The sequence below is a fragment of the Clarias gariepinus genome, chromosome 28 (assembly GCF_024256425.1).
Source record: "Clarias gariepinus isolate MV-2021 ecotype Netherlands chromosome 28, CGAR_prim_01v2, whole genome shotgun sequence".
NCBI classification, from domain to species: Eukaryota; Metazoa; Chordata; class Actinopteri; order Siluriformes; family Clariidae; genus Clarias; species Clarias gariepinus.
The window spans coordinates 5,828,175-5,844,022 of NC_071127.1; the positions used below are offsets into that span (position 1 = coordinate 5,828,175).

The 15,848-nt window shown below is 36.3% G+C and overlaps 1 protein-coding gene across 2 annotated transcripts; it reads right to left on the reverse strand.

Moving 5' to 3' along the window:
• Positions 1 to 309: 309 nt before the first annotated feature.
• On the reverse strand, positions 310 to 12,899 carry LOC128516208 (nuclear body protein SP140-like protein). Of its 2 annotated transcripts, none has more exons than XM_053490525.1 (16): positions 12,785 to 12,899; positions 12,322 to 12,491; positions 9,051 to 9,225; positions 8,739 to 8,960; positions 7,640 to 7,759; positions 6,274 to 6,407; positions 6,135 to 6,182; positions 5,997 to 6,045; positions 5,176 to 5,388; positions 4,857 to 4,996; positions 4,585 to 4,647; positions 4,290 to 4,423; positions 3,855 to 3,960; positions 3,678 to 3,752; positions 3,254 to 3,397; positions 310 to 2,605 (listed from the first exon to the last, which is right to left on the reverse strand). In XM_053490525.1, the coding sequence occupies exons 2-16, from the start codon at positions 12,481 to 12,483 to the stop codon at positions 2,525 to 2,527; spliced, it is 1,866 nt and encodes a 621-aa protein (XP_053346500.1). In that variant the 5' UTR covers positions 12,484 to 12,491; positions 12,785 to 12,899; the 3' UTR covers positions 310 to 2,524. The 2 variants fall into 2 exon arrangements, with proteins under 2 accessions (XP_053346500.1, XP_053346499.1); XM_053490524.1 differs by having other exon boundaries at positions 4,284 to 4,423.
• Between the last annotated feature and the right edge of the window lie 2,949 nt (positions 12,900 to 15,848).

Genomic DNA, 15,848 nt, shown 5'->3' on the forward strand with positions numbered 1-15,848 from the left:
TAAAATGGATGCCAATTACCAACGGGTAATTTGGGAATGCCAATCAGCCTAATCTGCATGTCTTTGGGCTGTGTGAGGAAACCCGCCATGCACGCAGACCCAAGGTGGGAATCGAACATTGGGAATCAGTGGGACATTATAATCATTTATGCTTTTCTAAGAGGACTATCTGTAGTATCAATATATAACGCATTAACATATTTTACTAATGGGTTTATAAAGGAACGAGATGTCATAAACCTCACACACACACCTGCAGTATCTATCGTCAAACAAGCTCTGGAGCAGGGAAATCTTTTAGACAAGCACTGAGATCCACTGTTTTGGAAACATTTTATTTTATTGATCTGATCCAATACCACATGTAAAACTGAAATCAACAGGACAGACTGAATTCAATCAAAAGACATCAGTACAGTTAGTGCCAGATTGATTGTATTAACATAACAAAAACATTTAAAAAAAGAACCATCACGACTATCATTTATGAACCTGTGTGATTAAATGAGACAGCTAGTGCAAAACAAAAGACAAAAAAATAGGGTGGTTTCCAGGCAAACACGAGAAACAGATTAAACAAAATGATTCATGTGAGTTACACTAGCAGGTGTTTCGGTAAAGCTGCAGCAGATTTCGCCTGGGGCATTTAGATGAAACACGGCCGTTGTATCATAGTCAGCCCTAAATTCTGAGGTATATTACTCAGTACTGAAAGAATGAATAAATCATTTTGATGGAAAAAAAATGCAACATTAGCGGATCAGTTTAATAATGTATATATGCATGTAACATTATTGAAATATGAGATTTTGATACATTTATTTACAGACTCACAAATCTGCATTAACAAATTGCTCGCCTTTCCTGAACATCCCTACACTTGTGTGTGGATTTGTGAGACTGGCCTTAAGTGGTTACGTTCAACAGTGCAATTTTTTCTTTTAGTGCAAAAAGCGCTTCCCCTTCAGCCTATCAGATGTCTCCTACCATTTCAGCCAATCACATGAATGTAAATACGAGGGACTGACAGAGTGAAGCAGGTTTATTACGGACACACAGACACACCTGTTCTGGCCAACTGATCGGGCTTTTAAAATTATTTAAATTTAATATCAGTACCAAAAGATTTTTAACTTAACAACAATCTTCTACAACAAATACTGATGACAATACATTATACAGTGGTACCTCGGCATACAAATTTAATCCATTCCAATCCCTAATATAAAATGCAGATAATCCATTCCAACCCCCCAATTTCCAACACTATAGTTGTAACAATAAAAACATTTAGAAAATACATTTAAATGAAGTAAAATATGGAATAAATAGACCTTAATTTATGATTCCTCTCACTTTGTTTGTCTTTCCACTGAAACGAACCAGAAATTCGCGCAACTGGCCGAAAATGCTATCTTGCAAAAGGCGGGGCACTTGCATGTAGTGGAACCACTGTATCAATGTCCATCAATGTTATGTCCATATGACAGCACTACTATGGCTCGCACCGTTCTAACATTGTTAATTAATGATATTAATTTAATCAAAAACTAAAAACTAATATTCTGTGACAAAAATTAACATGCGGTGACAGTATCTCAGCAAAGCATACAAAAATACATTGAAATATATACATATACAGTATATAAAAACATTCTTAAAGAAAAAGTTTTCACATAATCGTTTTTTTCTTTCCATTAAAAATCTTCCTTCCAAGTGCAAAATGCATTTCTTAGGTGCATATTAACATGACTAAAACTAAGACAATCAAAACCTTGAACAAGACATTAAACCATAATAATGCACTGCCTTCTTACTGGTTAGTTATTAACTGTTATGGAAGTGAAATGGCACTTATACATGTTGCAATTAACTGAGACTCATCTGTTTGTGCATGAATGGCATTGCTAAAACTTAATTAAATCAGTAAAATTATGTAGAAAAAATGCTTATATTATTATTATTATTATTATGATTAACTGCAATGATATCATAATGTTCAAATAAAGCTTCTGTCCATTGTGTCTTGCATTTTTTGCAAGTTCTTTCTCTTTAAAATGACATCACCAGCACAAGGTCCCTAAAATTATAAAAAATTCTTAAACACTCCTGGAGACAGGTACGCTAGTCAGAGGTGGGCAGTGGTAGCTCAGTGATTAAGACACTGATTGAGTATCGCTTGAAAAGTCACAGGTTCAAGCCCCAGCAAGGTCAAGCTTGTTGGGCTGGTAAGCAAGGTCGATGACCATGTCAGATCACTTGGATTTGTGCAGTAATTGCATTGTCATGTTACATCTTCAAACTTGATATGCTGAAAATCCAGGCAAAGTAAACGAGCAAATTAGAGTCCCCTACACTAAACGCCTGCCCCGCCTCCTTCTTAAATTGAAATACTGGAATGTGATTGGCTTGTATATTCTGTGACACAGTAACACTCAACTTTTAAATTTTTTAAACATGAAACCACTACTGTGACAGTTCTCATAGTTTGCCACTTCCTTTCATTAAAATGAATATTGAATCTCTACTGGATCTTAAAGGCGGTGAGGAACCTTTCCTCAAAGATCTCGCTCAGTCTGGCCCCCGTCGTGCCAATGTCATCATCCTATAACACACACACACAAACACAGACTTGGATCACAGCAACAACACACTTTATACACACATAGTTATAGCTAAATGTTTCTTTACACGATCATATTCTGTTTTAATTAGTTTCGTTAATTAATATGTAATAAATTACATTATTTTACATTTCATGACAAATCCATTTAACGTTAAAAATTTTACACTAACCTTATATTTTTTTCCAAAATTATATGTGTCACACAGTATCACAGTGTCAAAATTGTTTTTGCTGTACACTGAAGACATTAAGGTGTAGCATTATAAAAAATGGGTATGAGATGATAGGAAATAATAGCAGAAATTTTCTTCTCAGTTTTATTTCTAAATGTGTTAAACAACTTTGAAGATGGCAAGTCTAGAGGCGGCCCATGCAGTTGTCTCGGGTGTACAAAAGTATTGGAACAAATATTAAGTAAATAACATTTAATTATAGGAAATGCATAGTAATAATAATAATAATACTTATGTATTTAGCAAAAAAAAAAAAACGGAAATTTTCATACGATTTCCATAATGAGATGTTTGTTGAGAAGATCCAAACTTTCATTACTGTACATTTTCACTATAACACTCTGATTTTACGTCTATGTGGAAAAACAGTAATTATTGTCACTTTAAATCTTACTCTGTTAAAACTTTGGCAGTTTTGGAAGATGAGCCTGATGTCATGCACAAACTCTCCAACCATGCTGTAGTTTTTCTTCTCCAATTTGATCTTCACTTTGTCCAGCCACATGGGATTAGAAATCACACTGTCGTACCCCGGCACCTGCACGAAGGGCCAGGTTCAACAAAGGTTATCTAAGGAATGTTACTGAGTCTTTACTCCACAGGCATCGTTTATACTGTTACAGTGGATCCAAAAAGTTTACACACCCCTGTTGCTGTTCAGATTTTTGTGATAAAAAAAAATTAGACATAATATCAGATAATATATAATATCAGAACTTTCTCCACCTTTAATCTGACCCATAACCTGACAAACAAAAGAGCTGGGGAATAACAACTGAAAATAAAATGTTTATGCGAAATGATAATAAAAAACTTACTGTTGTGAAGGGATCGTCAGTAAACACACGCTGCTTGTCCTCCTTATACAAACACAACAGCAAATACTCACAACGCTGGAGGTAAATTAAGGAACATAGATATAATCAGAAACACAGCTCTTTTCCTCTCTTGGTGTGTGTGTGTGTGTGTGTGTGTGTGTGTGTGTGTATACATACCATCATATTTCTAATTACAGAACTGTTTAAAGCTTCTTCCAGACTCATGGGAATCCACATTGGATGATTAATCTTCCAAATGCAAAAAGTACACAACCATTTTTCCCTACACACACACACACACACACACACGATTTAAAAATTATTTCTCAATTCACGTACAAATCGCAACTTTAAAGTTTACTCCTTTACAAGAAAAATTACAATCTTGCCTTGCCCACTAGGCGGTCCTTTCACTAATCCACAACTTAACCCTGACTGACATTCATATCAACCTTTTGAATGCGATCTTCATAAACGTCCAAGATCTAGTTTGACTTGAATTTTCTGAATGTGACGAATCTTTCTTTTACATTGGATCTGTGGTCTGTTTAAAGTTTTCTACGTCACCCGCTGCATTATATAAAAACCGAACAGTTTCAGTCTCACACTGACGTGTTGTGTTGTGGAGTCGGTACGTGGCAGTCCTGGTGGAAGGCACATGGGCATTCATCACAGCACACCAAGTCTCTGTCCTTATCGTCGGGAAGGTCACAAATGAAGCAAACATCATCGTTATTCTGATCCAGCTGGTTAGATACGGAAACAAAGCAAAAATATAATATTGGTTTAAACCTTAAGTCTTTTATTGCTTATTAAGTTAAACCTAATACAACTGAACCCAGCTGTACCTTAACTGAAAAATAATGTAATGTAAAATAATTTATATTGTTATGTGTTTCAAACTCACTGGGTCATCAGGAAGGCACCAATAGCAATCACACAACAGCGAGTGGATATACAGGATCTCTTTCTGCACACACAACACACACACATCGGTCCTAAACCTGGCGCACATGTGCTTCTCTACAATAAGGCAAGGGTTATCGTTCCACAATGACCTGACAGGTTAATACAAAACCGAGAGCCTGCGTGTAATGCACATGTGTAACTCTATATTAACACAGTATCTCCATTTTAACACATAATCAACTTCTCCTTGTCTTAGTCCTTTGTCTTCACCTTCACCAGGAAGTAAAGGGGTCTGCCATGACACAGTATGTCTCTCTTCCAGCGTCCATGTGTCAGAGCTGACTCCTGCTTTACAAAGTCCTCCGGAGAGAACCAGCGCTCCTCTGTACGAATGCTCTTACTGCGTGGCCCTGCAGTAAACACACACACACACACACACACACACACACACACACACACACACACACACACACAGACACACATAGGGAAACACAAGCAGACTGTGATCCTTCCTGTTTTGTCTGTAAAAGTCCAAAGTCAGCAACTCCAGAATAATTGTGAACTGTTACACTTGGCTCTGTTCACCTACCTGAGAATCTCTTCTTATATAAATCCCCAGTGACAGAACCACAGCTGACTGGCAAAACTGCACCCTCAAACACAGACAGATCCACAGGCTCGCTCTGATCTTCCTCATCTTCCTCCTCCTCCTCATTGTTTACTTCTTGTTCTCCCTCCTTTTCTCTCTCCTCCTCCTCCTGGTCTTCATTCGATCCCTCCATTTCTACACTGGATTCTGACTCTAACAGAGAGCAGGTGTGTTCAGTGTATTTGGCCTTCAGCTCTACTTGCTGTACATTATATAAACAAAATTATTTAGCCAATCCTGCAATAACATTGTATCTAAATACATAAAATTATACAATATGGAGTCGGTCCCCCTTTTGCAGCTATAACAGCTTCTGCTCTTCTTGAAAGGCTGTCCACAATATTGTTTGAGGTGTTTCGGTGACAATTTGTGCCCATTTTTTCCGTAGAGCATTTATTAGGTCAGGCACTGATGTTGGACAAGAAGGTCTGGCTCACAATCTCCGTTCCAGTTCATCCCAAAGGTGCTCGATGGGGTTGAGGTCAGGGCTCTGTGTTGGGGCCAGTCAAGTTCTTCCACACCAAACCCATAAAAACGTGCCTTTATAGTCCTTGCTTTGTGCACAAAGTTCGACACATAGCATTGTCCAAGATGTCTTGGTATGCTGAAGCATTAAGATTGCCCTTCACTGGGGATAAGAGGCCTGACTGATTAAAAACTTGAATTTGATAATTAACAGGTTTGGCCAAATACTTTGTCCATATAGTATATCATTAAAGAATCTTATACATAATAAAAGTGGTGGCTGTGTGTGTACTGACGAGGGCTGGAGCTTTCAGAGGGGCTGGAACGAAACAGGACTCTCCGACTCTACAAGGGCAGAGAATTAGGTCTTAGTTTATTAAACGAAGCAACATATACAATTTAATGAACGAAAGTAAAAAAAAAGAGCTAGGCACCTTCTGAACACATCGCCTCTTCATGCGTGGACACTGCAGATGGTCCTCCTAAAAAAAGGAGAAAAAAGTAAAAAAAACAAGTCAATCAATAAATTAATTAATATCATGTTTATACTTGTAGATACAGTTGATAGATTACCAATATAAGTTTTTGCAGCGGAACGTTTTGACAGCGGATGGACGTCCTCCAGTTCTTGCAGCTCCCCTTTCCTGCAACCTTCTCAAAGCCACTTGGAGTGAACCATTTACCATTACACAGAATAGACTTCTCTCCTACAGAAGCAAAGTGTAACTTTCATGTCCCATTGCCATAAAATATCATTTAACATTATAATCCTAAACAAACCACTAAATCAATTAATGACAACAGAGGGTGTTAACTAAACAATGGAACCTGGGTTCACGAATGTAATTTCTTCGTAAGTTCTGTTCGTAACCCGATTTGGTCGTACCCCGATTAATTTTTTTCCACAGGAATACAATGTAAATAGAATTAATCCATTCTCCATCACTTTGAACGGTATTTAACTTTCAATTTATTTTATTTATATCGCAAAATATAAAACAAGGTATGAAAAAGCCTTAATTATACAATAATAATACAGCACTCAATATAAACTGTACAGGAGGTGGCGCACAATTCATTTTAACATGTACTGCTGAACCTTGGATTACAAGTAACCCAGTTTGAGAGCGTTCTGCAAGTTAAGAAATCTTTACAATTATTTTTACTTAATAAACGAGCAAGTCTTGATATACGAGTACCAAGTATCAACGAGTATCAGGTTCTTTTTTTGACGCTGAGCATCCATGATCACAACTAAGGCAATGGTTCTTCTCTCTCTCGTGCTTTGGAACTGTGGGTAATCATCTCCCATGCTCGGTCTCAGTGCATGTGCGTCACTCGTATAGTCAACATCTGTGCGCGCGTACCATAACACTGTGACCACATGTGTGCGCGTAAAGCATCTTTTGTGTGTGTGTGTGTGTGAAAGTCGTCCATGCTTTAATGCAGACGTGTACTGCATATTATAATCTCTCTCTGTGATTGAGACTGCACTGATTCCGTTAGTGTGTGTGTGTGTGTGTGTGTGTGTGTGCGACACGAGTGTCATTAGAGAGTGTGTGGCTCCTTTCTCCTCCACGCGCCTTCACACACACACTCCAATGGAAACACTGCCCTGTCGCGATTGCTCGATCAGCAGCTCTACAGAAACACACATGTAGACTTGATACACAAGCTAGAGATGGTGATAAGAAAAACATTCTAATCCAACATGAGGAAGAAACTGTAAACAGAATCAGACTCAGAAGGGAACAGTCCTCTTCTGCGTGACACTGCACAGTGAGATTATTTACCATTACAGTGTGCAGCAGTAGAAGAGACGACAGTCTTTATAATTGCAGCGGTAGCTCTGAGGCTTAAACTTTAAAAAATTAAATGACCTGTAATATTGTAGACTAATTAACTTTAACGCCTTATTGATTGATTGATTAATGCATACCCTTGGCTAGCTTGGCTCGATTCAGTGTAGCTTCCTCATTACCACAGGTGACAGGGAGAGTAGTTTTATACAGGTCCCACGTCCAAATAGGAGCTTTCTCTCCTTTTTTTAATGGAGAAGCTGAAAGAAAGAGAAAGAAAGAGACTAACGTAAAGACTGCATTTAAAGAACCATCTTTGTGGGTTACGAGTAAATAATGTATAATACAGTAATAATTACTGCCTACTTGTTTTCAGCTTACAGTACATTGAAGCACATTTATTTCAAGTAACTACCAAACTACTTAGATAATGATGGGGTTTGATTGGTTGGGATAAAATGCAAAAGACAGAGACACCCAATTTGAGAAGACTGCTTTATACTCTATACCAGGCATCAATAAATGTTGGACCATGGTCCGGAGCTCAGACCACGTGACAGTTCTATCTGTTTTGTTTGTAAATATACACGACCATAACGTAGTTACTGAAAACTGACAATAAATATTATTGAAATGCTGTGGACATTTTTAATTGGTCATTTTTGATAAACATACAATTAGTGCATATATAGAGATCCAAATCCTAACACAAAAATAAAATTCGGACCTCTGCTCTTTTACTTTTACTGACCGGACCTTCTTAAATTTTAATTCAGTCCCCCTGGTCTATATAACAATAATAATAATAATAATAATAATAATAATTAACATAATAATAAAAGGTACTAAGCTGTACGTGTCCTTGTCACTTAGGTGGTCCCTTTAAAGAAATTAAGAAACATAATTAAACTGTACAGATAAGCTGAAATTAGTTTAATTTAAAGGGAGAAAAACAATTAATCAATTTTAACCTTAAGCTTAGGCTAATTCTATTAATATTATGTATGATATATTGCAATAATGTAGAGTAATCACAATATCTACTGTTATAGGTATGTATGTTTTACAGTATATTGTACTGTATTTATAATTTATTTAGAAAATGTGTATGTTAGTAAACATTCAAATCTTAAATACTTGTGGTGAAATCTGCCACAAGTTTCACTTGCAATACACCAGTATCATTCTGTCTTCGTTACGTTATGTGTATCTTATATGAGATTTACATAAATGACTCACAGAATGTGGGTTTTCTGGTTGGTTTCTTTGTTTTAGGTGTAGAGCAAGAGGAAGGTCCTGCTTCCTCCTCCTCCTTTTCTTCCTCCTCACTTTCTTCAACACTTTTCTTTCTCTTTTCTCCTTTCTTTGGCTTTACATCCTTTTTTTCTTTCCGCACCGGCTCTTTCTCCATATTGTTTGGTTCCTCTGCATTTGGGAGGTTCTCATAAAACCTGAACGATCCTGAAATGAGAATCAGATATAATTACAATGATATGTAATTAGTACAGTAATGACACAAAATGTTCTTTATAAAAAGACAAAGTGTCTGACCGTCCAGAAGGCTGTTCCGGAGCAAGCGGAAAGCTGGATATTTTTGCATGATGTGATCGTGAAACACACAGCTCCAAAACACCTTTATTTTGTGTGCTTGTTTACTCTCCACCAAGTCCAAAATCTCATACACACCTTCCTGCCTTCTCTTATTACTTTTCATCCTTAGTACCTTCTGCAGAGGGAAAGAAAACAGGGAGAACCTAACGTTTAATTATAACAATAAATAAGTAATAAACACATTTTATATTCTGTTATTCATGCCCCTGTCTATAGAACGAATTTTCAATTGTAAAAATACAGTCTGATTTAATACTTATTTAACATTTAGGAAAGATGTCACCAGTGTCAGGACTCTTGTTCTGTTCAGTAATTTTTCTGTTCCAGAAACATCAGTTTTTTATGTGAGTTATATAGGAAACAAAGGCTGGTAGGGAAAATACTTTTTATGGCAGCTATTATTTGAGACACAGATATTCCATCATATTAAATGTAACTACTGTAATGTATATTATTAAAATAGCCATCTTTGGCAAACTGCTGTGCTATCACATTAATTAAAACTCTGTGCCTTCCTGTTACAGGAACTTTTTTTCAAAACAATATCACTGAAAATAATAATAATAATAATAATAATAATAATAATAAACAAAATAACTTGTTTTTTTATTTATATTATCTTCAGAACTTTAGGATTCCATTAAATATGTGACTACATTTAGAATATTTCATGCGGTCAGTGTGATCAGGTAACATGGTAAAGCAAAAGTTATGGGTCTCAGTATTTACATTTTTCATAATCTATTATGGATAATAAAAAAAAAAAAATGAGATGTTAAATCGACTCACACAGTGATACTGTGAAGAATAATATTTTTTAAATCTTTTAATTATTATATTAAATGTGAATTCAGCGTATCTTATTTATTTATTTGTTTATTTTTTTATTGAAATTTTTAAGATTTTCGTGCATGAACAAAATAAGAAATTATTCTGGGAGTGTAAATCTACAAAATAATAATTAATAATAATGATTTAAACATATTTCCAAACTAAACTGTAACGATGCAGGTCTCGCGAGGGGCAAAACCACACATAAATTGTTAAACGCAGAAACAAGCTGCTACCCCGCGGAGTTTTAAACCGGCAAAGGCGTGGCCATTTATAGAAACGCGGTTGCCAGGCAACGCTGCAATCAGACTGAACGCGACACACCTGGCAGCGTGTTTATTTAATGGTCCTGATACCGCATCATTTAGGTAGCACCGGTAAGGTATCAGGGCCAAAGACCAAGAAAAAGACAGGAAAGAAAGAAAAATGGACAGACGGACAGACGAGCGTGTTTAAGAGAGGGAGAGAGGCAAAGACCCAGCCTCTGTCTCCCTAAAACACTGGTAAGTAAGAGAGAGAAAAAGAGAGCGACGCGCCTCACTTCAGGGCTCTTAGTTTAAGTACAAAGCACGAATTACAAAAACAAAAAGTTACATTTTTGTTTGGAAATGTGCACAGAAGTGCTCACAAAACCAGAAGTGCTGCTAAAGATTCATTCCTGCTAATGCATACACACTGCAAAAATAAATAAAACATAAAAACATGGTGTCCATCTTTTAAAACACCATCTACTAGGTGAACTCTACGCTGATAAAAAAAAAAATGTTTGGTGCTGCTTTACTTCTGTACAGTACGTCTCTTCTTTAATCGCAGAATTTTGTTAGCTTCTTCTAACTCAGTGCCAGCTGTGTTTCTTACGGTGGCTGAGTTTGGTTTGCAAACCAAAATAACAAAACCAAAAACAAAATAACAAATTAAAAACAAAATAACAAAATGAAAACAAAACCGAAAACAAAATAGCAAAACCAAATACAATATTAAAAATCAGAAAACACAACGACAATTCACTCAAACCTGATTGGATGAGACATCCTTCACTCAAGACATGCAAGCAGTACTATTAAGTGAAGTCAGAATAATTTTTTAAGCACATTTAACACAACTTAGTTGACTAAAGTGCTGTATAATCCTAAAATACTGAAATGAATTCTTAAATTAAAATACAGTACATGTAAATGTCCGTGTGGCTGTAGGACTCCATATATACGTACTGTATTTTGAGTGACAGATGTCTCACCCAATCAGCGGTAAAAATCAAATAGCCAAAAAAGGTAGGTGTGGTTTGCGAATGATATTCTTACCGCTGATTGGACGAGACATCTTCCACTAAACATCAGCAATAAGAGTTTCATTCGCAAACCACACATAGGCATGTTGATTCTCACTGCTGATTGGACAAGACATTTGTCACTCAAAATACACAGGAAGTACTGCAGCCACACGGACATTTACATGTATTTACATTTAAGGATTCATTTCAGTATTTTAGGATTACACAGCACTTTAGTCAACCAAGTTGTGTTAAATGTGCTTTAAAAATTATTCGGACTTCACTTGATAGTACTGCTTGTATGTCTTGAGTGACAGATGTCTCATCCAATCAGCGATAAGAATTTAATTTGCAAACTATACCTACCTTTTCCGGTTTGACTGAGTTGTCGTTGTGTTTTCTCATTTGGTATTTTGTATCTGGATATGTCTGTGTGTTTTCTGATTTGTTATATTGTTTTCGGTTTTGTTATTTTGTTTTCTGTGTTGTTATTGTTTTTTCGGTTTTGTTATTTTGTTTTGCACTTCTCTGCCACCGTAGTTTCTTCCTCAAATATTATAATTAGCCCTGGTCACATGACTAAACACTAGAGATGGGAGAGAAAATTTGCATGTAATTTTACAGATCAGCCTCAGACACAAATGATTTTTTAAAGAGTGCAAACGTTTCCGAGTGGCGCAGCAAAAACCCATTTTTATGGTGCTACATTATGAAAAATTACTTGACACTTATAGAATCACAATTATAATTGAATCGGCACCGAGGGATTGTGATAATATCATATCAGGAGGTAACTGGTGATTCCCATCCCTGCTAAACACGTCATTTGGAGATAACTGTCAAATATAAATATTCTAATAAATGTTTTAATATTCTGCTAATAAAAACATATTTGAGATAAAATATAATTTGAATACATCTTTAATATATAAAGAGCTGGGAACGGCACATTGAGTGCAGTGAAGATTGTATTAATGTTTGAAGTTATTTCTCTAACGTTAGTAGTAAAGGAAACTTCACGTGCACTTAGTGAGTCACCAGTGCTCATGAAGTTTAGTCTTTGTTTAGGGAGCAGGTCTAATCACACCCCTGCACTGCTGTGTCTCTCACCCTGTAGAGATTCTCAGGCACCAGGTTAAAGTCTCGCAGCTGGTTCAGGAAGGTCTGCGGCTCCTCTATGCAGGAGATCTCTGTCTTCTTACAGTGGAAAAACTTCAACATCTCATCTTCAGTTAGAAAATCCAGTGGATTCATAGTGACTTTGGGACTCATTCAACTGTCTGTACAGTGGATATACAATAATACACCATATATAATAACATACTATACACAACAACACACAATATATAATAATACACTATACACTGTATGGGTAAGAGATTTGTTTAGGCTTGTAAAAGAAACTTACATTATAGTCATGCACATCATCTGGTGTTTTATATACAATAATATACAATAATACACAATAATACACAATAATACACCAGATGATGTGCATGATTATAATGTACGTTTCTTTTACAAGCCTAAACAAAGCTTTTACTTATATTTCTATAACTTTAAACATCTCTACCTGCAGGGTCCCGAGTGTCGCGTGCCTGATAAACACTTATTATGCAAATATAAACCACGAATCAGCACAAATCTCCCGCGCGCGTCTCTGCGCTTCCACCCCGCACTAAACCCGGAAGTGGAATCTAACGAAATCGAAACTTAAACTGCAGGATGACGTCATCGCGCATCACGACTCAAACCCGGCCCCAAATCTTAGGATTTTAAATGATCAGTGTGGAAATGGGATTTTTTATTATTTTTTTAAATGTAGAAAAATACAAAAATACCATCAACAATCAACACGGAGTAAACTTTAACAATGACGTCATGTTAAACTCTGGATTCTGATTGGAGTCAGGTGGTGCTGATTAATTCTCTATAAAACAGCAGCTCTGAGATAATACTGACTCTCATCCACAGCACATTACAATCATTTACACCAACTGAGTCACTTATTACTTATTAATATTTATTTATTTATTTAAGTGTGTGTGTGTGTGTGTGTGTGTGTGTGTGTGTGTGTGTGTGAACTCTCATCTCTTAGGTTCATGATCTGCTCAGTTACTCTCACTACATATTTTTTTTCTATTACACACCTTTCAGGCTACTCTTTGCACAATTACTACTATTTGCACTGTTGTCACTTTGCCACACATAAAACTGCACTTGAATGTCGCACTGCAATTAGCTTCATTTCACTTATTAGTTCACTTTTATAACTTGTGATCTATATGCTTTATTTATATACTTCCTATATATCTTATAGTTTTTTTTTTTGTTCTTAGCATTGCACTAGTAACTTCTGCTCGGTTCTCACATTACTCTGTGTCTACTGACTGCAGGTGAGATATACAGTATACAATTACATCTACAACCTGTTTTTGTGTTACTCTCTGATAACTGTAGTTTCATTTGGTATTAATAAAGTACCTATGTATCTATTTACACACACACACACACACACACACACACACATACATTTCAAACATTTTAACAGCATTCTTTAAGTATATGTATAAAGCATTCTGTTATGCTGTTTCAAATGTTTGAAATTTATAGTTTTGTTATATTGAAGCCCCAGGTCAGTGCTTTGCCAGCACATGCCCCAAAAAAGTCTCCAGGATTTATTTATTTATTTATTTATTTATTCATTCATTAATACCATGATGGGGCGTGATGGATCAAGCATTTATAGTCACTATAACCTAAATGAGAATGGGAGCTAACTGGTCATTTCACAACATTAAATAAAAAAAAAATTCAGTCTCTATAAAATTTGACAAGCCCTTGTCTTATTCCCTTACATTGGGCAGAAATGTCAAATGTTAACACTAGATTTAAAACTCTTTCCGTTTAGTAATTCCACTGTTTCCACTGCTTTTAATAGGAAATACATGTCAGAGGCCAGGTCATATGCCTTTTATATATTTTTTTTCTTTTACACTTTTGTCTTACATTTCTTTAACTGTGTGTATCTTAATGGACTAACTACCTGTGGTACACCTGAAAGACTTAAAATACAACATCCAGAGCCGAAACGTCCCTTCCTGTCAGGTTTCATGTTTTATCATGAAATGTTTATCAGTTTTATCCCCAGCTGTGGTTATCATTCTGACCAGCTCTTTTTCCACCTCCATCAGAATTACTGTCATGATATGTCTGAAGACAAACCTTTGACATTGCATTACATAAAAGTATTGACTAATCTAGAAAGTTAAAGTGCCCCTATAATGCTTTTTCAAATATGATCTTTCATGTAGTGTGTCATGTAGCTGTATGTGAACATAAACTATATGCAAAGTTGTGACGCTGACAGTGCACGATAAATGAAGTTTTTGTCTATTAAATAAAAAAGTCAGCTCACATTCATTGTTAGCAATTCTAATTTTTTCTCTGTTACGGATCCACATCACTACGTAACATATCTGCATATCTGCCCACGTTCTACGTCGCGAACAACTTGCCCGCCATCTTACAATTAACGTTACCATGCTTTTGTTAACATATGACATTTAGGAACACGGCACTTCGCGTGTGTGTAATGCATTTTTCCCCTCAGGGCTTGCCATTGCTCGTGAGTGTTAAAGATCAGTTTTGGTGAATGGTGGAGAATAAACAGTTAAAAAGGATTTTGTGTGCTCTCCTTTTTTATATTTTTTTAATATTACAAAGTGTTTAAGTGAACACGCCATGAATGCTCATTTACATTAACAAGAGTGTGGTAACGTTATTTGTAAGATGGCAACCTCGTGGAACCTCGGATTGCAAGTAACGCAGTTTGTGAGTGCCCCGCAAGACAAGCAAAGATTTTTAATAAATTTTGACTTGGAAAAACCAACAAGTCTTGGTTTACGAGTACCGGGTATCATGTATCACGCATGCGCTTCTTGTTTTGACGCCGAGCATTACATGATCACAACTGAGCCAGTGTTTTTCTCTATTTTGCGCTGTGGAATTGTGGGTAATCGTCTCCCCTGCTCAGTCTTAGTGCGCGTCTCTCACTGGTATAATCAACATTCGTGTGCGTGTATACTGTTTATTATAACATGTGTGTGCGCAGGTGTAAAGCAAAAGCAAGTCTCATTAGAGAGGTTAAAGATCCATTTTATCCACATTGCATGCAGCTTTTTCTTGGCGTTCAAATCCCAACGAACGCAAGGAAAACGCTTCTAGTGTGTTTTCTTCACGTTCATTTTACGCTTCGGAGGACAGGATATATCCCATGATCCTACATGCTATACATAGGGAAATAAAGAAAAAAAGCAAAATAAAGTGACATGTACCATGTGGCATTGCACCAGCTGCAGCAGATAATAAAAGTGGAAACTGACATCCGACAGTAATTGAAAAACTTGTGCGAAAATTTTCGCATTTCTTCATAAACCACAAAAAAAACTTCCTTTTTTTTCTCTCCTTACGTCGCCGTATTAGGAGAATTTTTTAAATTAAGATTAATGTCTAATATAGCAAAATGGTCCGTATTAAAAGGAGGCACCTCAAATAAAACAACAATGGCTTTCATATCCAGTTCGCGACACTGCCTCCACAGGTTAACACACGAACTACAGTTTGGGCTGCAGTCT

Coding starts and splice junctions, on each gene's coding strand:
- LOC128516208 (XM_053490524.1), bottom strand. CDS start 12,483: ATGAGTCCCAAAGTCACTATGAATCCACTGGATTTTCTAACTGAAGAT. Junction 7,760..8,738: donor AACCAGAAAACCCACATTCT/GTGAGTCATTTA, acceptor TCTTTCTTTCAG/CTTCTCCATTAAAAAAAGGA. Junction 4,424..4,584: donor GGTGCCTTCCTGATGACCCA/GTGAGTTTGAAA, acceptor GTATCTAACCAG/CTGGATCAGAATAACGATGA.